Source organism: Lagopus leucura, unplaced genomic scaffold (genome assembly GCF_019238085.1).
Source record: "Lagopus leucura isolate 7727_CA_CO unplaced genomic scaffold, USGS_WTPT01 Super-Scaffold_100159, whole genome shotgun sequence".
NCBI lineage: Eukaryota > Metazoa > Chordata > Aves > Galliformes > Phasianidae > Lagopus > Lagopus leucura.
In genome coordinates this window covers 28,972,422-28,993,651 of record NW_024962335.1, presented here as the reverse complement: position 1 = coordinate 28,993,651, position 21,230 = coordinate 28,972,422, and the positions used below count along the sequence as shown (strand labels likewise).

At 43.0% G+C, this 21,230-nt stretch overlaps 2 protein-coding genes across 14 annotated transcripts in view; both read right to left on the bottom strand.

The window, feature by feature from the left end:
• Window positions 1–217: 217 nt before the first annotated feature.
• KCNJ8 (potassium inwardly rectifying channel subfamily J member 8) lies at window positions 218–7,619 on the bottom strand. The gene is made up of 3 exons (XM_042890293.1): window positions 7,403–7,619; window positions 6,683–7,131; window positions 218–3,074 (listed from the first exon to the last, which is right to left on the bottom strand). Exons 2-3 carry the CDS (start codon window positions 7,045–7,047, stop codon window positions 2,174–2,176), a joined length of 1,266 nt encoding a protein of 421 aa, XP_042746227.1. The 5' UTR covers window positions 7,048–7,131; window positions 7,403–7,619; the 3' UTR covers window positions 218–2,173.
• A 9,473-nt stretch (window positions 7,620–17,092) lies between these two features.
• ABCC9 (ATP binding cassette subfamily C member 9) overlaps window positions 17,093–21,230 on the bottom strand; it is a 72,014-nt gene continuing 67,876 nt past the window's right edge. For 11 of the 13 annotated variants that reach the window (XM_042889712.1, XM_042889725.1, XM_042889720.1 and 8 more), the window contains 5 exons: window positions 20,898–21,006; window positions 20,581–20,684; window positions 19,865–19,998; window positions 19,444–19,506; window positions 17,093–17,387 (listed from right to left, as the gene is read on the bottom strand). In XM_042889712.1, coding sequence (XP_042745646.1) covers window positions 17,250–17,387; window positions 19,444–19,506; window positions 19,865–19,998; window positions 20,581–20,684; window positions 20,898–21,006 — 548 coding nt within the window. In that variant the 3' untranslated portion in view covers window positions 17,093–17,249. Of the gene's footprint in view, window positions 17,388–18,505; window positions 18,686–19,443; window positions 19,507–19,864; window positions 19,999–20,580; window positions 20,685–20,897; window positions 21,007–21,230 lie in introns of all 13 variants that reach the window. The other 2 variants (XM_042889713.1, XM_042889726.1) reach the window with 1 other exon arrangement.

The window sequence follows — 21,230 nt, the reverse complement described above, 5'->3', positions numbered from 1 at the left end:
AAATCTTCTGGCTATTCACAAGGAGTACAAAGGCATTTTCCTATTCAAAACAGAGAAACTCTTGAAAGACTAGGAAAATTAAAAAAAAATATTAAATTAATACTCGAAGAGTCTGTGGAAAAGGAAGAGGGACAAGAAGGACAAATAATCCAGAAAAATGAATGGAGAATAGAAAGAAAAAAAGACATGAGCAGAAAATCAGAGACGGAATAAATCATTATAGTCACTTTTTTATTTTGTAGAAAATTTGCTTTTGTACAGCATTTGACTTAATTGTATTGCAAGCAGGCTGCATCACAGAAATTCACAGGCCAGCAAATGCAGACCAGAGACAAACTGTATATGTTCATTCTGACTCTTCTTGGAAGCTACAGATGTTCATTGTTTGGACACACAACGGACAGATTAATATCTCCAGATGTTCACCAGACATCCTTCCAGAACACTAATGGTCAGGACAGGAATAAACACTTTTAGCAGAAACTTCAATTTCTGTTAGTGCTTCGGATGAAACATTTTGTTGGTGTTTATTTCATAGACAGCACCTGCTCTGCATATAAGGAGTCTACACTACACAGCCATGCCCTTCCATGCCACCATCCAACTCTTAAAGAAGCTACAAACTGACTGTACAAGTGCTTATCAACTAGCTTCCAAAGAGAATGAGAATCAAGCATTGCTGTTGACTGTGTAACATGGAAGGAGTAAGCAGATATTTAAAATCACAGGAGTATTTAAGTGGTTGAGTGTCTTACTGAGTCAGCACAAAAATAGTACTTTTCCTGAGCCAGAGACATTAAGGCAACTTCTGTGAACAAGAATTTATCCATAATTATACTTGGTTTTCACAGGGGAAAGAAGCATCCATCCATTTAGCATTACCAAATGTGACACAATTAGTTGCTTTACCTGTACTTATTCTTCTAGAAAATCTTGTGGTGACATTTTGGCAAAGGTTCTAGATAAGAAATAAATACCCCCCGTGATTTGAAAAGTTGCTCACCACCAACTTTCAATGTCATTTTGTATAAAAACACGAGTGCGACATTGCTAAAGGGTAGTACTTCAGCTGCATCGCCTGAAAACTACTCAGATGGCTTTGAAAATGTTATTACTTGTAATATTACTGCCATGATCCCCTTTCATTCCCATTCATGAAGTCACACTGGGGAAAAACAAACAAGCAAACAACCTTTTCCTGAAGCAAACAGACTTAATCCTACAAAAAGTAATGTAAGTGAAGGAAATAGATTTCTTGCCTTCAGCAAGTTAATCTGCAAAACTAATAAAAACAACAATGGGATTTGGTCTTCAACCAGTACAAGGAGAACGTTGAAAAGCTGTGTGCTTTTTTCAGCCTTAGCACCACAGATGCTCAATGGGAGGCTGGGAACACTGCAATCTCTCAGCGTGGGTTGCAGATACAATACGAACACATACTGTCCTGCAGCACTATATCCTACCTGCAGGACAAGAGCAGCACCCTGCAAGAGGTTGTACTATTTTGTGGGTCTGCTGAAATGTTGTTTTTAATGCTAGTGCTGCTCAGAGCTGCAGAAGCTCTCTTCTGGCATGGCCAGGTCACTTCACCTACTGGGACTGCTTTCAAAACATCTCTGCTATAAAAAAATGGAAAGAAAGGATCTAGAAAACTGACTGGAAAATCCTGCCTCTTCTCCTGTTAAATCATTGAGGAATTTAGCTAGTCCTTTCAAGAGAACAAGGGATCAACCCTTAAAAAACTGATATCCAAATATCTCACACAAAATAAGTGCAAGCTGTCAATACGAAGCTGTTTTGAACTAAAACACTTTGCCTGTGGGTGGGTAACCCCTTCTACAGGATAAAAACACACTTTGTGACAGGCAGTGGAAAAAGATAAGAAAGAGGCCTTTGATAGAAAAACTATGATAAAAAAGAAAATTAGCATGCCATTAGGAGAAGTATAAATACACATTATATTACATAAGTGAACTGTGTTTTCTTTAGTGTACGTGCCATTTTTATTAATTCATACACTAAGTGCTAACGTGTTTCCTAATGCCATTAGGTAGTGCTTTCAGTAAGTAATGGAATAAATAGTCCTTGCCCAGTTCTTTTCTGCACTCTCATTTTCTTCAGTAGAATGAAATTTATTTTTGAGCCTCCCCCTGAACCCACACAAGGCTGTGCATCACGTTTCAGAGGCACTCTGGCTCCCCTCGGGTGTGATGAACTGCACTTTGGGCACCATGAGGGAAGGGTTGGTTCTCCGCATGGAGTTGCTCCTCCGAATGGAGTTGTTTCTCCTCATAGAGTTGCGTTTCCGCAGGGAGTTCTGGTGGGACAGCTCGCTCTTCTGCAGGGTCTGGATGAGAATTGAGGGCTTTTCATCAAGCTCTCGTGCGCTGCAACGTGGTGCTGCCACTTTGACTGTGTTGCCAAATTTGGAGTAGTCAACGGCGTAAACGCCTTCCTCTTCAGTGACAATGGGCACAAAGCGGTGACCCCACAGGATCTCCTCTGCTATGTAGGAGGTTCTTGCCTGCGTTGTGATGCCAGTTGTCTCCACGACTCCTTCAAGTATCACTATAAGCTCCAGATCCTGGAGCGCCAGGTCAGCAGCGGAGATATCGTAAAGAGGACTGCGCTTGTCTATGACGTGACAAATGATTAAGGGAGCCACCAGGAAAATATTGTTACTTTCAATGGGGTTATCCACGGGGATATCTACTTGGTGAATGGGTATGACTTCTCCCTCGGGGGTGGTAGTCTTCCTCACAACCTGAATTCTCACGGAGGCGCTAATGATCATGCTCTTCCTCAGGTCTCCTACTCGAAACATGAAGCAAAGTTTGCCATTTCGAACAGCAATGACTGCCTGCCGACTGAAAATCAAGGTCTCTGCCCGCCTGTGAGCTTGAGCGGTTTTCATGAAGATGCAGCCCAACATGACAGCATTGATTATTAGGCCCACAATATTCTGTAGGATCAAGACTGTGATGGCCAAGGGACATTCCTCCGTCATCATCCTGCCCCCAAAACCAATGGTCACCTGAACTTCAATGGAGAAGAGGAAAGCAGAGGTGAAAGACCTGGAGAGGAAGATTGTACAAAGTTAACTCAAAGCTCGTCAAACATAAACTGATAAGCTATTAGCATATGCTTAGTAGAAACAAACTTAAGTGCCTATTTTTGCAGCTCTTGTAAATTTAAGCCTTCTGTTAACATTGCATGTTCGGTGATTCAGTGTTTGTATGATCAGTGATGCGTATAATTTTGAGAGGGAAGACATAAGAGCCTGAGCTCCTAGAAGACCATTTGCAATTCTAGATGACCCTAAGAAGCTCACTAGATTCTCTGTCCAGAAAAACGTTGCACACCATGTTAGCTGACAGTGCTTTACCTCCCAGCATGACTTTCCACGTTCTACATCCAATGAAGCTCTTGGCAGGGAGTGGTGGTTTTGGAGACAAACCAGTGAGCAACTGGCTGGCACACTGAGGTTCTCCCACCAGCCTGCACAGGAAAAGGAAACTGGGAAAGCTGCAGGACTTCATTTTCAAAACCTGACTCTCTTTGTCATGAGCCCCTTTAGCAAGTTTTCCTGGAGGGAAAGGGGACACTCCCAGCTTTATCACACCTCCCAGACTCTTGCATGCCTTGTGTCTGAGCCCACAGAATCAGGCTGCAGAGGGAGGGCACATCCCAGCTGACAGACAGTGCTGTGTCCAGGGTTTGGGTTAAGCTCGCTGCCGTGGCAAAGATAGCTGGAAAACTTCAACACAGCAGTGGGTTGCAGAAGTGTATCCCTAGTATACTATACTATTGGACATCAGAGGATGCTGTCTGCAAACTTTCCAGAACACATTATTTATAATAGTGCACAATATGACTTCTTGAATATACACCAGGCTTTTTCACTTCCCTGTATAAACTGATACTTCCTTCACAAAAGTCTCTTATACTCCAAACCTGTACCCTGGGTTTTATGCAGTAGATATTTTGCACACAGGGTCTCATGAACTAACACAGTGATCCTTTCAGCACAGTGCAATCCACAAACATTTGAAGCATCTCCAAGTTTGTGGCTTTACCTATGGAAAATATATATCCTGTCCATGAAGATGGTTCTAAGGCCTGGGATCAAGTAGAGACATTGAAATAGAATAGTCAGTATCAGGGATAATGTTCTGTAGAATGAGAATGGTCATCTTTCAGAAAACCAGCCAGTCTCTGCACAGACATCTTTGAAATAACTTAGTCTATTTTTTCCTTTTCTGTTTTGTTAATCTTTGGCAGATTCCCTCACACTAAGGAGTTTATTCTTGTCTTTTATACTGAAGAAATCAGGAATGAAGGAGTTCATTCATTCATGGAATGATTTCTATGTTAATGAGTAGTCTTCTACATGCAGAATAAAGCTTCCAGCTAAATCTTAATTAAATTTAATTCAACTTAAAACTCTGCGCAATGAAATATTCTGACTCCCTTTGATACTCATCATTAAAAAAAAGGAAAAGAACCCCACCTTTTTAGAGTGGCAGTATCAGAGGCAACAAGTTTGTACAGCATGATGAACAAGCGAAGAGGGAGCCATGAATGTTAAACCACATTATTGCCAAGTCCCCCACTTTAGAGCTCTGCAACAGGTTTTCTCTTTGGATAACATTTGCTTTGCATGGCAAAAGTGCTACTAGCCTTAGAAATTCTGCAGTACTTTGAAAAATGGAAGTTCTGTGCAAGTTCCCTGCAGCAGTGGTTAAAATTTCCTAAAGCCAGATTTTCCTATAAATTTGTAATGGCACCCATCCAAAAAAGCTCTCTTGAAACATCTAGAGCCTAAATCTCAGGAAAGTGAATTTAAAAAAAAAAAATATTTGCCACTATTTTGATGGATATTATATTAATATTATTTGTTAATCCATATAATATACATATACACAATATCAAGTACATTTTAAATCCAGCAACTCTGTACTCTTAAAAATATCAGCAATCACGTTGTCGTTTCAGATTGTATTATTTGATATTGTGTCCAAGGTGGTGGCCAGGTTTAAAAAGATGTAGGGAAAAGATTTTCCATGGATACATAGGCAGCTGTTGGCTGAAACACCTCAGGTAATCAACAGGAGAGTGCGACAGGTGTTGTTTGCCAAGGGCCTAAGCTCAAAGGCACCAATTCATAGGCTCTGATCATTGCCAGCCCTCAGACAGCCTCTGTGGCAGGGAGGACACTGCTGGCACAGGGATTCTGCATTTGGGGCTATAGGGAGATAGCAGGGGCTATGGCTCTGCTTTGCCCTGGTGGCACGATGACCTCAGCAGTCAGACCAGGCTCTGTGGAGTGGCCCAGAAGCACCATGGGGATACATGTTGAGGGGGCCTCCACCAAGTAGGGTGACATCCTCCCAGAGGACCCCAGAAAATTGGTGGGGTTGGGCAAATCTCACACGCACTTCCCTCTGGGAGCAGTACACCAGAAAGACAGGGAGTGATAACCTGAAGGACATCCCCAGTGGGAGCCAGCTGGATCATGATGTCTCATGTCAGAGGCAACTGTTTCTGACCCCTTAACGGAAAGGAAATAAGACAGCCATCTCCTGCTGCTCCAGATCCCCAGCTTGATGAAGGTCAGCCTGGAAAATCTCCGCTTTATCGTCCCCTTGGAAATTTCCCATTTAGCAAAATAGTGTCAAAAAAAAAAGGGAGAATGAAATCTCCATTGCCTCATGAATCAGATCTGAGGTGCCCTCAAGCTTGCTAAGGTACCTCAAAAACTATGTGCAACAGAAAGTTAAAAGAGAAGCAGAAACTCTCAGCCCCTCACACAGTCACTGCAGAGTGTCAAAGCAGCTGCTATAGGGCAGCCTGGCCACCCTGAACCCAGATCGTCCTGCTTAAAAGCACCTGCTGCTATAAAAAGACCTGTTACTGATGAGATGACAGAATGATCTTATTGTCTACTCTCACTTCCCATTAACAAATGCTCCTCCTGTCCTGTGTAGATATGCGTCAGCTTGCCAGAGCCTTGAAAATTGTCATCTGGGGACAGAGAGGAAAATACTTTTCTTAACAGCTGACATTTAACCCAGAATTCCCTTAAGCTTTCACTATCCGATAAATCATGCACATCATGGAAGCAGTTTGTCCTTCAAACTGCTGGCCTCATCAAAGGCCAGGCATTATGGAGCTGTCTCATAAGTGTCATCCTGAAACACACCTTGTTTGGCCCTAAGCAGCACATTTCTTGCCAGCTGACACCTATGGCGGGTGCCTGCCTCCCAGGCACTGCTTTTGGAGCGGGCCACCTTCCACCAGCACGGCTCACAGCTCACACCGTGCTTGGGAGGCTCCTGCTGCCACAGACAACATTACGATACATGTAACACATACCCACTCTTGTAGCAGGCTCTTATCTTGACAGGCAAGGTATGTCACCCACAGAGTGTGGAGACACATGAAAAGCAGCAGGTCTCCCTCTCTTTCAGATCCTGTAAGGAATCAAAGAAATCTACAGTACAGCATTTTCCAAGCCCAGAAGGCTTGCTGAATTTACGTAATCTAGAGGAAAACACCGCACTTTTCAATTGTCTCAACCAAACATAATGGTTCATGTAAACCAAAAACTGCATTTCAGTCATTGATGGGACAGCGGGCAGCCATGTCCCCCCCTTTTGCTATCGCCCCGACTGCGCTGTACCTGACACATGTCACGCACGGAGTCCACTTGGTGTTGTTTGCAGCGTTCTCTGTGCTTGGGTCCATGTCACCGTGGGCAAAAGCCACCAGCCACCACATCATGGCAAAGAGCAGCCAGCTGCACAGGAAGGACATGGTGAAGATGACCAGCGTGTGACGCCATTTCAGGTCCACCAAGGTGGTGAAGATGTCTTGCAGGAATCGCCCTTGCTCTCGGATGTTCTTGTGGGCCAGGTTGCATGCTCCATTCTTGGCGATGAAGCGGGCTTTGCGTGGCCGGTCCCGGATGCGCGGCTTGCGCAGGTTCTCAGCAGCGATCCGTGCCAGCACATACTCCTCAGGGATGATACTCTTCCGAGCCAACATTTTCCTGCCACCATAGTCCACCTAGCGAGATGCAAAATGGGGGACGCTCCCTGCGGTGTGTCTCCGTGGAGCTCACTGCCTCCCCTGAGAAAAGAGAAAATTGGTCAGATGCTGCAGAGGTGCTTCAGCAAGAAGCTCTGCTTGGGTACTCCCACATCAGCAACTTTGACATTGAGTGTGACAAGTGGCTTTACTCCACAGCACACCCTCCCCACGCCAGCCCATCCTCTTTGTATGAGCGACGGGTGCCAGCTTCCAAAGGACACCGGGGATGCTATCTGCATTCCCGGCACTCCCTGCAGAAGGCATGCTGCAGGACCCTCCCGCAAACTCGCCCTAAAGTAACGCGACGTACAACAGGTCGGGTCCTCGGCTCTCCAGGAGATACCCGGGTGTGTCCGCAGCACGGACACTCGGTCACTCGCATCCTTCGGGGCGTAAAGAACCAGACCGCTCCGCTCTGAACCGAGGCCGGCCCCCGGAGATCCCTTCCGGCCGCACAGCCTCCGTCCCGTCCCTCGGCACCATCGCAGGGAGCCGAGCCGCGAGCTGGAGGCAGGACCGCGCCGTGCGGGCGTTCCCGTTCCCCAGTCAGCCCTCCTTCCTTTCCGGGATGAGGCGGGGCGGCCCCGCTTTTATCCCCAGCCGTGTCCCCAGACGGCTGCCGGAGCGCGGCGGCGCTTCGCGGGGCTGCTGGGAGCTCTCGGGAGCGGGCAGGAGCTAAGGACGCCCGCCCTGGGGCTGCAGAGCTGGGCCGGGCCGGCGGGGTGTGGGTGTCCGTGCTGCCTCTGGGCAGAGCCCGTCTCTGGCTGCGCTCTGGTGAGCCCGGAGCTTCGCTTTCCCAGCTTTGTGGCAGCTCAGGTCTCAGCTCGCAGGCTGGAGGAGCGTAAGCGGTTGGAGGAGCGGGGTCGGAGCCTGACGGCCTTTCCCCGACAAACGCAGTTACCTGTTGAGGCAGGAGGAAAAGAGACATTGCTTTGTACGGCGCGCAGGTCTCATTGACTCGGATGGGCGCTGCGTCGGGCCGCTCTAATCCTCAGCCGCTGTAAGGGGAGTTGATGGATGGGTATTTATATAAGCAAAATTAGTGCAGCGTCAAAAACGACTCGCAGAGGTTCACTCATGCTCCTGCAGGTCGAGGTTTATGGTTTTGGCACTGGTGTTTAATGGAAACTTGCATTCTTGGAAGTCACAGCTTTTCTTTTCTTTTCTTTTCTTTTCTTTTCTTTTCTTTTCTTTTCTTTTCTTTTCTTTTCTTTTCTTTTCTTTTCTTTTCTTTTCTTTTCTTTTCTTTTCTTTTCTTTTCTTTTTCTTTTTCTTTTTCTTTTTCTTTTTCTTTTTCTTTTTCTTTTCTTTATTTTTCACCCCTGAGGTCTTAAAGTTTGTAGCAGGAAGAATAAACATGACTTCAGCTTTGCAAAAAGATCTAAATTTAGATCTCAGTATAGCAAAGTGCAGAGATATCGTGTGCTTAACTCCTCCATGCCCAAGGAATGCCTGCCTGCATATGTGTGTGTGTGTGTGTGTGCAGTGTGAGTTTTCTGTACATCACTCAAGGGGATGACCTACAGGGTATAACGTTTAGTCAGTGTGAGCTCCACTTCAAATAGACGAGCAACTCCTGGTTACTTCTTTAGCACTATCCTTACGTAACACCAGCCATGCAGAATTAAGGAAACAGACTCACAGTCCCAGTCCTGTTAAGCAATTAGCTGCACATCCAGGTTAGACATCAGCTTCAGACAGGTGACAGCTCCCACATGAAATCAGATTTAAAGCAATTGCTTAGGATGGTAACCAGGTTCACATGCCAGCCCACAGAGCTGGGTGAGTTTCAGCACACAGACTTGGGTGGGTGTCTGCGGATTGGTGCTGGTGGTGGCTGTGGCACATGGTGGTCCAGGCTGGGTGAGCTGGAACTGTACCTGCCGCATGTAGAGGGGCAGAGGCTGGACATAAGAGCTGACTTCTTGTTGGGTGCAGCCTCCAGAAGTGCATCTTGCTTGATGTAACTGTTGGAAATGGCTGTTTCAATACACCTGCACTGAAAGGGACGCAGCCTCTGCTTTTCCACCTGCAACCAGCTTCAAGGAAACCTGCCGGGCAATGGCCACTGGGATGTGAAGGCCAGGAAGACTGTCAGCAAGAATGTTTCCCTCTTCCTAGTTCAATAATGTGCAACATGATTTTGAGCACAGCACATGCCTCCCCAGACTAAAGTGCATGAATATGCTCCAGAGAGTGACAGCTACCAAAAATGTTCCCCTTTGCCCTTTTAAATACTTGCTTGGTTGCTACATGCACATGAAAGTCTGAGAGTTCAGTAATAGCTGGGAAAATCTTCTGAAACCTTTTCTGGCCCTTCTGGTTGGGAACACGGTGTCTGAGTGCTGTGAACACAGCCTGCTTAGGGAACAAATGGTCAGAATTGCTTGCAGGTTTGGGTTCAGATGTACTAGGGCCCATCATGCTTCTCCCTTTCTGGTGTTTCATTTGTCCTCCACCCACATGAGTTACTGGTATGATAGCAAATATCACTTTAGAATTATGCCTATCAAAAAAGGATTAAGTAAAGTGCTCAGACACGAATCTGAAATTTCCACATTATGGCTGTGCCTAGCCCTTTGAGAAAATCCTGCTTTGTAATAGGTTCTGTTTGAAATTCTAGTCTTAGCTTAGAGATAGGATGGCTCTGCAGGCGTCCAAAGATGTCAAGCACTCAGCACAAGGCTTCCACAAAGACACAAAGTTGATAAGCCTTATTCGGACAGTGTGGATGAATTCTTCCCAGCTGAACTGGCAGTAGATCCATCAAACATGAAAGAGCAGAAACTGCAAACTAAGGGCATCTGTTACCCCAAAACAACCTTTTTTTCTTTTTTATTCTTTTATGCAAGAGCAGCAGGACGAAAAACAGTCTTTATCATCCAAATGCATATAATTCATGCCCCTTGTCCAATATTGCTAAGTTACATAGTAGAGTCTGCAGATGTCCTGGGGCTTTGCTGGCAGAGAATTCATTTTGCATGAAAACTGTCTGGTTTGGAAATGATATGTGTTGATGAGATCTGAGCCACTTCTTAGAGAAATAGTCATTCCTTTTGGCTTCCTCTGTCACTGTAGTGGTCCTCCTCCAGGGAGATTTGGGACAAGACGTTATGGAACATGTGACAACACATGCATCCTCCTGCACTGAGCAAACCGGGGCCAAGCCTGCTCACATAGGAACGCGTTCTGAGGGGGGCAGCAGTGCTCAGAGCCAGTCTCTTCTGCTTCCTTTTCCTGCTTGCAACACAAATCCCTAGCCCCCTGCTCCCTGGCCACTCCTAGAAATGCTGCCTCCTTTGTGAGCTCTCCTGGAGCTGCAGGGGATCAGCATTCCAGCCTCCAGCATGTATCCATGAGGGAGGACATGGCTTTAGAGCAATGCTTTTTAACTCCATAGTGTGGGAGAGCAGCCCATGAAGCCTGTGGGCTGGGGCTCCTGCAGAGTTGGCACAGAGGAGGGAAAGGAGAGAAAAAGTTATAACATCCAAACTGCATCATCCCTACAGTGACCTGATTTATGAAATCCAACATCTTTTAGCCTCTGCTTTCCTTACTCCACCTCTGCTCGGGGGACTTGGCTGAGCCAAGGAAGGGGTAGTTGAAATAAATGCCTTATGCTCCAGGATATACTGCCCAAAGTCCTAGCCTCATTCCCTCTGGAGATGATCACATCACATTACATCCATGTGCAAAACCCACCAAGACTTCTCCCAGCTCCATATTACTTATCCATCTCCCTATCTTTGTAATTTTAGCTGTGTGTTTGTTTCTTTCCAAATCTTTAGTTTATAGAGAAACCCAAAGGCTATGCATTGTTGAGACTCAGATTTGTAGAGACTAAGCATGTTACAACACCAGCATTTCAGGGACAGTAGTGTCTGTTTTACCTGAGCCAGACCTTAGGTCATGGTATCCTTGCCTGGCAGAGCTAGGAAATCATCTCATTTTTCATCTCACAGCAGGAATTGGTTCCCACATCTCTCAGTTCAAGCTATTAGATCCAGGTACTGAAATACTGTACTGTCACACCTGGCAATAACAAGTCAATCTCTTACTACACGGTGAGTTGGCAATAGCCACTGTGGGACAGATTGTATGTAGGACCACAGAATCATAGAATCACAGTATGGTTTGGGTGGAAGGGACCTTAAAGCCTCTCACAGTTCCAATCCTGTGTTGCAGGCAGGGCTGCCACCCATTAGATCAGGCTGCCCAGGGCATCATCCAACTTGGCCCCAAATGCCTCTGTGGATGGGGTATCCACAGCTTTTCTGGGTAGCCAGTGCCACTGCCTTACTGCCCTCTGAGTAAAGAATTCCCTCCCAACATTTAATCTAAATCTCCCCCCTTGTTTAAAACTACCCCCCCTTGTCCTATTGTTGTCTGCCTTGTAAAATGTTGTTCTCCTGAATGCCCCAGGTGTGGTTCAGAGGCTGTTTTAAGTCTGTGGGATGGACAAGGCGTTCTTCTTTTGAGGTAGCTGAGGTTTTAGCTATGTGGTTGCTCTCATGGGTGGACTGTGCCCAGTTTCCTCATGGCAAATAGCCGGCTCTGTTCTGGCCTGTTCTACTTCATGGTGTAGTAGAGCCCAAAAGTTGGCTCTAGGGACTGGCAAAGCTGCTTAAGATGGAAGGGTGCCAGATATAACAGAACAACCACTGTGTCATTTCTCTGTGCCAGAATTATGGAAAACCAGAAAGTAGGAGAGTATATATGCTCGTATTGCTTGGGCTGTGACAAATGGTAACTGCCATTTCTTTTCTCCTTTTCCTCTGCTGGTATCTGGAGCAACAGAGGCAAGTTTCAAAGGGTTTCCATTTGAACTCCTTGTCCACATTCTGCCCATTCCTCTTGTGTAACAGGAGCCAGTAATCCTTGTCATAATTTGATTTTGTCTCCATAAAGTTCCACAGAGCTGTGGAGTGTTTTGAATCTCCATCTCTGTGCTCCTGTCCCCTTTGCCTACAAGCGATTGATCCAGCAGCTATCTGATGGCTGCAGTGGGAGTGAAATGGAGATATGCTATTGACAGAAGATAGATGCCATCTCTTGTCTTCAGAGTGTATCACAGAATAACTGGCAGCTCTGGGCCCTCTGATTTCATACTGTGGTGGGACCTGGAAGAGTAGATGGTCCCAGATCCAAATGATTTGCTCTTAGAAACCTGCAGGACAAAGATCCTCTCAGAACTTCAGGTTCCTGCCTCTGATAGAGGGCTCTAACAGCCATAACTGGCATTGCTGAAAGGGCAATGGCCTAATCCAGCCAGTGCGATAAAGGCACTGATAGCTGTCGGCCATGAATCTGTAACTTTCTGCGTGTCAAAGTATGCACAGCTTTGGGGCATCTGTAACTGTGATGCTGAAGGATGGTGGTTCTGGACCATGTCATTTACACTGAGCTGCATTAGTTCCTTAGTTACATGGTTAAATATTTTACTGGATGTTTAAGTGGTATTTATGGATGCAAGCTGGTACAGCCAGCAAAGCCTGAAGTAAAATAAGGGGAGAGGTAAGAAACGTCATGGGAATAGCTGAGAGACAGTCTTATGGGCAGTACTAGCTGGTACTGTTTGTTACTTATTTATACCTCTTATCCCATGGATGCACAACTATGTATTTTTGTATAAAAATGACTAATATGCATACAGGGGAATGAATGCACTGGACTGTGAAATGTGCCTATGTGATATGCCTGTTATGGTAGCATCTGAGCTGAACGCTGCATTGTTATAAGTAATTTGTAGGGTGGAAATCTCTATGTGGAGTGAAAATCAAAGAAGACATCTTGCACGGGGTGAATGTCAGTGCAGCAAATAGAAACAAATTTTTGTTAACAAAGCAGGTCTTTTTTACTGTTTACTTATGGTCTGATCAGAACGTGGCTTGTTGTACCAGAGGAGTGAAAATCGCTAGCCAGGAATGTCTGTTGTCTTTCCGTGGGTAGCGTCTAACACCAGACAGATAGAATCAACAGTGAGTAATTAATAGTAACTGTGTACTAAATTGATTAAGACTTTTTAAAAAATCTCTTCTCTTGAAGGATTACATTTGGAAGCTTCTCCAAACTCCACAGCTTCACAGAAGCCAATTCTCAAATCTGTCCTGCCAAAACAGCGTCAGCACATCGCTAATTTGTAGGAGTTGGAGAACTTCTGCCTCACAACAATTCGTTGATAATTTGAAAACCTGATAATCTTTCCCCGCAATTTTACACACAGGTCGGTTCTGGTGGAGAAAAAACAGAGCAGTAAAAAAACAGTGTGGAAATGATTGGGATGTTTGCATGGCAATGAAGAATTTGATTTACGGTTTTGTTTTCAGACTTTTTTTCTTTTGCCTCTGAATGATTTATTTCCAAAGAAGCTGAAATGCTCTTCACGTGCCACCACCATGAGTTCATGTCGGGGAGTTTATAAAACTTATTGGGACTTAAAATAAGGCTTGAAAAAGACCCTGCTTGATGATTTTATTAAACTAATCTGGCAAATTCATTTTTGCTTTTTAACACATTTTATAGGGGAATCATTGCTCCAGAGAAGTTTTAACAAGTAGCCGTGTGGTTTCACTATATATTTTAGAAGTGATTTCTACTGGCACTGTTACATTATAGATGTCAGGCTGCAGTGCTTACAAGTACAACATGCCCCAGCTTTTGCTGCTTGATAGTCACATTGAAAAAAATTCACTTCCTGATAATAAAAATAGTCTTTATCTACCATATTTTAAATAAAAGTAGCTTTTGCCTGAAATAAATTATATTCCACTTTGTGATATAATGCCTGTAGCTTGTGTAAAATGTGTGTGTGATGCCACCTTCATCTTCTCATGACACAGGAGCAGCGTCATATCTGAGTGCATCAGCATCTTTTTACAGTAAAGCCCTTTGCTTTAGAAAGCAAAAAGAAAACAATTAAATCAGACACTGCATTGTATAAGAATCTGAAGAGACTTGCTTGACCACATTCAAAATTGATGTCATCTGTTGTTTCAGAAAACAAACATAATTCACTACTATTATTTTTGCTGGCATTGTTTGTACATGTAATGAGATGCCAGATCAGCTGGGCCATATTTGCTGTTTGTACAGACTGAGTTTTGTGGAGGTGTCTTAAATTATAGCAGAGGTGTTCTGGCAGTTTACAGGAAAATAGACGTGGCTGTTCCAAGTGCCTGAGGAACCCTTGATAATACATTCTTTCACCTACCTTATATTAAGTGCTAGCTGGAAAAAGGAGACAAGCTCTTAGAAATGAAGGTCTGCAATGAGTTTACAACTTGAGGTACCTCCTCTGCATACCAATTTTCCTAACAAAGCAATGATTTCTCTCTTCAGACTCTGTCTTGCTTACATCCCTGGCTTATCAGAGCTGTCCCAAAATTTGCTGGGGCTGTCTGCCTCACAGGAAATGCCACGGATCAGTGCTTCCTCTGTGGTATGTACATGGCTAGAAACCCCACACAGTTATCTTATTTGGTAACTGCATTGTTTGAAATGTCAAGTCCAAATAATTGTAATGCTCCCCAAATTCTGGAATCATAAATAGCAATTAGCAGATCACAAGTGGCTTAGACTTATGGACATTCTCAGGCTGCAAAACCTGAAAAAACCTTAGGAAAATGGCTCTCCTCAGATGAATCCCAGCAGCCACTGTGCTGGATCTTGAGCAAGCAGAAGCTTCCCTTTCCTAGCTGTCAGCAGTGTTGACAGCAGAGTCTTACGGTCCTGCCTCAAACACAGCTTAAAATTCTATGATTGGATTCACAGCACATTAGCATTTTGGCTCAGTAATAGACACAGTGGTTGTATGGGGCATTTCTGGTGTAGGAGAAGCAGCAATAAGCAGTTAGCTATTGCTGCTATGATGAAAGGCCACATACAGGAAGGGCACAGAACCATTCATGACTCTTTTTTTCCAGTGGTGGAAAACACAGAGAAGTGGAAGTTCAGCCTACGGCCTTTGTGAGTCTATAACATGCACACAGTGGCTATAATGCAAGGAGATCTCTTAGGTCTACAACAATTTGCTTTTTTTTTTTTTTTTTTTTTTTTTTTCTTGGAACCTGTGTATGCTGAATAGGACTAATTGCTTGAGGAACTTAGCTGTGCCCTTAAACCTGTTAGGGATATGCTCCAATAATTGGCAAACTCTTTGACCACAAGTATGTAGCGCTACAGTCAGTACTCCTGCATTCCTCCAGCAAAATGACTGAGGCATGCTCAGCCCATAATTCATTTTCTTTTCTACATATTGAAATAGCAGTGTTCAATAAGCTCCATATCTCTGGGGGGATGAATGAGCAAAGGAGGGGATTCTTACCTCTGTGCTGCCTTTGGAACAAATGTAAGAGGAAAGAAGAATTAATATGGGGGCTCTTTAAAGTTATTTAGGAATGCCTGACACAATTCCAGCCCCTCAAAGCCACTTAATATAGTGTAAAATAGCATTTCATTGAACTGATTAGCACCATTTGAAATAAATCAGGACCGCATCATCATCAAAGTTATGCAGATAAACAAAGTTATTTCTACTTCATACTGACCGAAACTGACAACAGTGAATCCAATTAATTTTTCTCCGAAGACAATGAAATTAAATCAAGATTGATGCTGGCCACTTTACTCCGAAATCTGCGTAACAGCATGCTTTTCCACTGTAAACATCTGCTTTATTTTTTTATTTTCTTTGTAAGACAGAGTTCAACACAGGGTATTAATGGAGAGAAGAGCAATAACTTCTCACAGCAGGGAAATCACAGAAGTACTTTCCCTATTAAAATGTTCCAAGCTGAGTTTTGTGTTTAGTTGTATCATGAAGATTTTATTTTGAATAAGATGAAAAAAAGAGATAAACCATTGTATCATCAGACTAAATGCAATCTGAATTTCAAGTCTTACTTTTCTTTTGCCAGGTATTGTTTCACGTTGTTTTCATTACTCTAACAATAAGCTTAAGTGCACTTCATGTTCATTCTAAACCTCATAAAAATAGATAAATAAGATCACATTGAATATTACAATTGAAGCAGGCATTTCAGACTCTGCCTTTGAAAGAATGTCTGTGAAGCTCCTACAGATTTATTGTCCACTGGGCAATTATCATGATTCAGAATCTAGCCCTGTGCATTAGCCAAGTGTGGGCAATCTTATCAAAGCTGTATGAGGTAAATATGAACGTAAGTGACCTAAAATCTCGAAGATGCAGAATTCGTTTGATAATTGTTCCAACATAAAAAAATAATTTGAAGGGCTTAAGACATATACAACAATTAGTGGTTGGCTGATTACACGCCATTTTAAGTAGAATATTTTAGTGGAAATTTTTAAAAAGATCGATTAATATCAACTTTATACATTCAGATTAATTTCAATAAAAAAGATAAGATACTTAAGATACTGTGCAAAATGTATTCTTCTATAAGCCTATCAAAGCATGCAGAATTCCAAGATGGTTTGTATCCTTGGTTCAAAGAATTCTGTAGAACAAATATGGATGTAGGAACTGACTGCAGGGGTAAGTTATCACTGCATAGAAAAAGCAGTACTGTGCAAACTACGGTGTGTGAACTAATGTGAAGGGCAGGAAGAATTTCCTTATTTCTGATGAATTTCCTTTCCCTCATTCACTGCTCATCCCCTATAACTTGAAGAGCAAAGTTTATGCTTTTGGAATGCAGCAGATTGCCCCAAGAGTTATGGGTTTAGATTTGTTGTCTTTTAACTTTTCCCCTCTGGGGATAGCATTCTTCTGGGGGTCTCTTGCTTCCTTGACAAATGGCACGATTTTATTCTTGGTTCCAGAATAACATATGCAGCTTGTAAGAGCACTGCATTTTCTTTTGCTCTCTACAAAAGAAAATAAGGTCATTGAGTCTAATAAAAATGCCAGATTTCCAGGAAATCAAGACTTCTGCCTGTGTGTGTGTGTGCGTGCGTGTGAGCATGAAGTTTAATGGCTTTTGAATTAAGTGACATTTTTATTGCTTTGAGAAATACATGCATTGCAATGGGATTTATTATTTTGGGAGATGGAATTGTGAATAAAGAAGAAGCTCTGAAAAAAAAAAAAAAGCTGAAAGTGATGTTACACTGAATTAAAAAATATGCATTTCATTTGTTTAAAAATAAGCTTTTAAAACACATCATGTGGTTCTTCACATGTCAGCCCGGACAAATGAAGCAAAGATGCCATCCTCTTGAGAAAGCAGGTTCTCAGGCGTATCATATTCTAAAATGTTCCCTCGCTTCATGACAATGACCAGGTCTGCCGTTAGGATAGTGTGGACCCGATGCTGCCACAAAGAAAAGCATACAGAAGTTTTAATTATGACAATTCTCACTGTGTTTCATTAATGGGCCTAATCCAGGGTGTATGAAGTCGATAAAAGGCTTTCTTTGTTTACAGCGGTATTTGGAGTAGGTCCTTGTACTATATCTTTAATCTGAAGAGATCTCAAATTACTTCACAGCTTCTGGCACTTGGCCTGAAAACACTTACGCATGCACATGCTTCATTTTCAGTCAGCTAATTGCTATTATGGACAAGACAGCTGTTGGAAGAGATCCTCCAGCATCACTGAAATATATCTTCCCCTTAAGGAAATACAGGCGAGAAACATCCTGGGTATGCCTGCACTGTCAGGTGGCGTGGCATCCTGCTCCACTCCTTGGCTGTGTACCCTGCCTGCCCATGCTGCATGCATATTAGGACACTCCTAGGTTGTTTCCTTCTGCAGATCAGTTAGCTCCCTCCAATATTAAATTGGTTCTTGCTGCAGGGAATAGGTTGGTCCTATAGGTAACAGGAGGTAGAGTTTGATTTCAGTGCAATGCAAATATCATAGAATCATGAAATCATTGAATATCTTGAGTTGGAAGGTATTCTTAAGGATCAAGTCCAACACCTCACTCCACAAAGGACCACCCATTCAACTCTCCTGGCACAGACTTACAAGACTGGTAATAGCAAGTTAGGGCACAAGCAAGCCAGAAATCAAAGAATAGTTTTCTAAAATCCACATTAAGATATGGCAATTGGGGATGATATGAAGGCTTACTCGTGGTCATAAATCTTAAAGAGAACTGGTTGCAAGATGCAGTGATTCGGTATAGAAATGTATTACTAAGAAGTGGCCAGTCAGGTACAGATAGGACTAGTTCTAAAAATAAGACATTGCACTGAAGCGGCTGAAATTTAGGGATTAATTGAAGGAATGGATTTGTTTAGCATTGTAGATTCAATGTTAGTTGCACGTCCAGGCTTTTGTTAAATGTAATTCAAGAAAATAGTGAAGAAATGAAACAAATCCAGAAGCCTCATAATAAAAAATGTTCTTACACTGTCATCTCAGAAGCTGTGCAGTAGAAAGGAAGCAGAATGAAAGGAAACTAAAGAGGTAAAAATAACTACCAAATAGTCAGAAGTCTTGTGGACAGTGTGGACTGAGAGAGTCTACTTGTGAGTCTTCACCAAAGTGGTGAACAGGCCGTCCTCCTTGAGGAGCAAGTTTGAGGCAGTGTCACATTCAACTAGAAAACCATCAGAAAGGACTAGGACAATATGGGCGTCCAAGATGTGAGATACACGATGCTGGAAAAAAGAAAAGAAAAACAGGTGGGTGAAGGAAGGAGCAGCCATGAGTGAAGAGCGGAAGGAAATCAAGTCAGCTGTGCAAGGAAAGCTAAATATTAATATGTGCCATTTTGCTTGAGACATCAAGTTTGGAAAGGCAAAGGAAAGGTGAAGTGAAATTCCAGTGAGAATGACAATATTGAATGTTTGAATGGCATTTAACTGGAAAGGAGTAAGCTTACTGTTAGCATATTCAGCATTTACATATCTAAGAATCTTACAGCCTGTTGTAAATGAGCCTGGGTTAAGTCATTCATTTACACAAACTAGTCACTGACAGTCTTGAAACCAGACTCCAAGAGACATAACTCTAATCTCTAACCACAAGACTGGATTCCAGACAAAGCAAATGAAACAGCTGCTGAAACACATATTTATCTCTCTTTTGAAGCAACTTTCAATAATTGTTTAGCCCATAGCTTTGGTTTCAATTTGTTAATGAGAATAACTTTAAATTTTCTTGGATGCAGTGCAGATGCTAAAGTTCCCTATAAAGTCCTTTATATCTCCGTGCTTTCATTTGGCCCACCTGCAAGATATCACTCAGTACAAAATTTCAGGCTGACAGTATGCGTCTTATCCTGTTGCAACATCTGGGAATATTCCGACTTTGGGTTTTAGTTTTATCTTGCTTTCATAGTGATGTTTAGCTGGTTAAAGTCAAGAATAACTGCTTGAGAAATAAGAACAGAGCATCTGCTAGCATTAGTACTTACCGCTATTGTTACAACTGTGCGGTCTGCAAAGGCAGTCATCACGACCTTCTGCAGAATATTTTCCTACAAAACAAAAGGCTTACCTCAGTTATTTCATTCTCCTATATTTTACTTTGTTATGTGCCTTCAAATATCAAAACGTCAGACTCATATTCCACACCACCTTTCATCTGTGAAACAGAATCCCAGCAATGAAATGCTGCATAGGTAAAAGCAGACTCTCTAAAATATTACTTTTATTCTTTTAATCTCTCACAATTATAATCAAACCCCAAACACACCAACAGAAACAACTGAAACTAAACACATGGCAAACTGACAGTTTTCTCTGCTAAATAGATCTCATGGCTAACTTCTGGGTCAGATGATGCCTCTTCTCCCAGTAGATCCATGTGGCAATGGAGCAAATTGCTATACTCACTGTGGCCATGTCTATAGATGCTGTGGCTTCATCCATGATAAGAATGCTGCTCTTGCGCACAAAGGCTCGGGCCAGGCAAAAGAGCTGTCTTTGCCCTACACTGAAGTTCTCTCCTCCTTCTGTTACCATTGCATCTATAATAAAAACCAATTAGTAAAATCAGAACACAATGTTTTTGAGAGGGCACCATGAAAGCTCTGTTTGTGCACTACTCCAGTGTGAAACAAAATCCCTGAAAAAGCCAATGTATTTAAGCAAATGACCCAAATAGTTAAATCTAGTAGGATACAAGATAATTATCTTAGTAATGTCATACACACATTATGGAAGGAAATAGGCAAGCTTTCTTCATGAACCAGGTCTCAAATGAAAAGGAAAATGCTTTGTGTTCAAGAGCTAAAACTCTGCTGGCCAAGCAAGATTCTACTGAAGGAGCCAAAGAAGAAACTCTTTTTTAAAACTCTTTTCTGACAAATCACCCGTCTTTAATGTTGAGGTGCCACAGGATTTGTCTGCAGTGAATGGAAAACCAGACTCTTGTTCAGATTTTTAGTAAGGTTATTTGCTCTGGCATAGAGACAGAATATTCATGAGGTACCTGTTAACTGCTACATGATGTTTCAGAGTGTAAGATCCCATGTAGCTATTTACATGTGTACACATTTATGCATGTATAATGCCATTATTGATCTATATTCCTAGTGATTTGGACATACCAAGGCCTCCTGGCAATGATTTGACCATGTTCTTCAGCTGAGCAATCTCCAGAGCTTCCCAGAGTCTATCATCAGTGCACTTGCATTCTGGATCCAAATTGAAGCTGCAAAGAAAAACAAAATAGGGGTCTTGTCACTACAGTTACAATTCATGAAGGTCCTCTGCAAAAGAGCAAAGTGGAACTGTGTACCTCACTTAATTCCCCATGGACTATGGCTAGACTGTGGTGATCTAGGAAGGTTTATTCCCTTTTCCATCCCTTCCTGCCCACATCACCCATCACAAACACACTGCTGCTCTTTTTGCATACACCCACCGGATGGAACCACTGAACAGTATCGGATCCTGGAGGATAATGGAGAGTCGGGAACGGAGAGTGTGAAGAGGCAATTTGCTGATGTCTATTCCGTCAATCACTATCCTCCCTGTTTAAAACAACAAGCAGAGGGCATATGAGGGAATTGCACAATCAGAAAGATAAAGCAAATACTTTGGCTGGGCTCCAGATGATGAGACAGCATGCCCCTGCATTCTCTCAGTGTCGTTATACAGACATGGAGAAGGTGAATGCATGTAGAAACACAACCCAGAGGAAATCCAGCCTTTTGGTGACATTGCTGCCTTTCCATATTTCTTCCCCCCCCCCAAG

What these genes read in the sequence shown, in the direction of transcription:
- KCNJ8 (XM_042890293.1), bottom strand. Translation starts at nt 7,047, where the DNA reads ATGTTGGCTCGGAAGAGTATCATCCCTGAGGAGTATGTGCTGGCACGG. An exon ending in CCGTGCGTGACATGTGTCAG is followed by an intron (nt 3,075 to 6,682) that starts GTACAGCGCAGT and finishes CTTCCTCTCCAG; the next exon opens with GTCTTTCACCTCTGCTTTCC.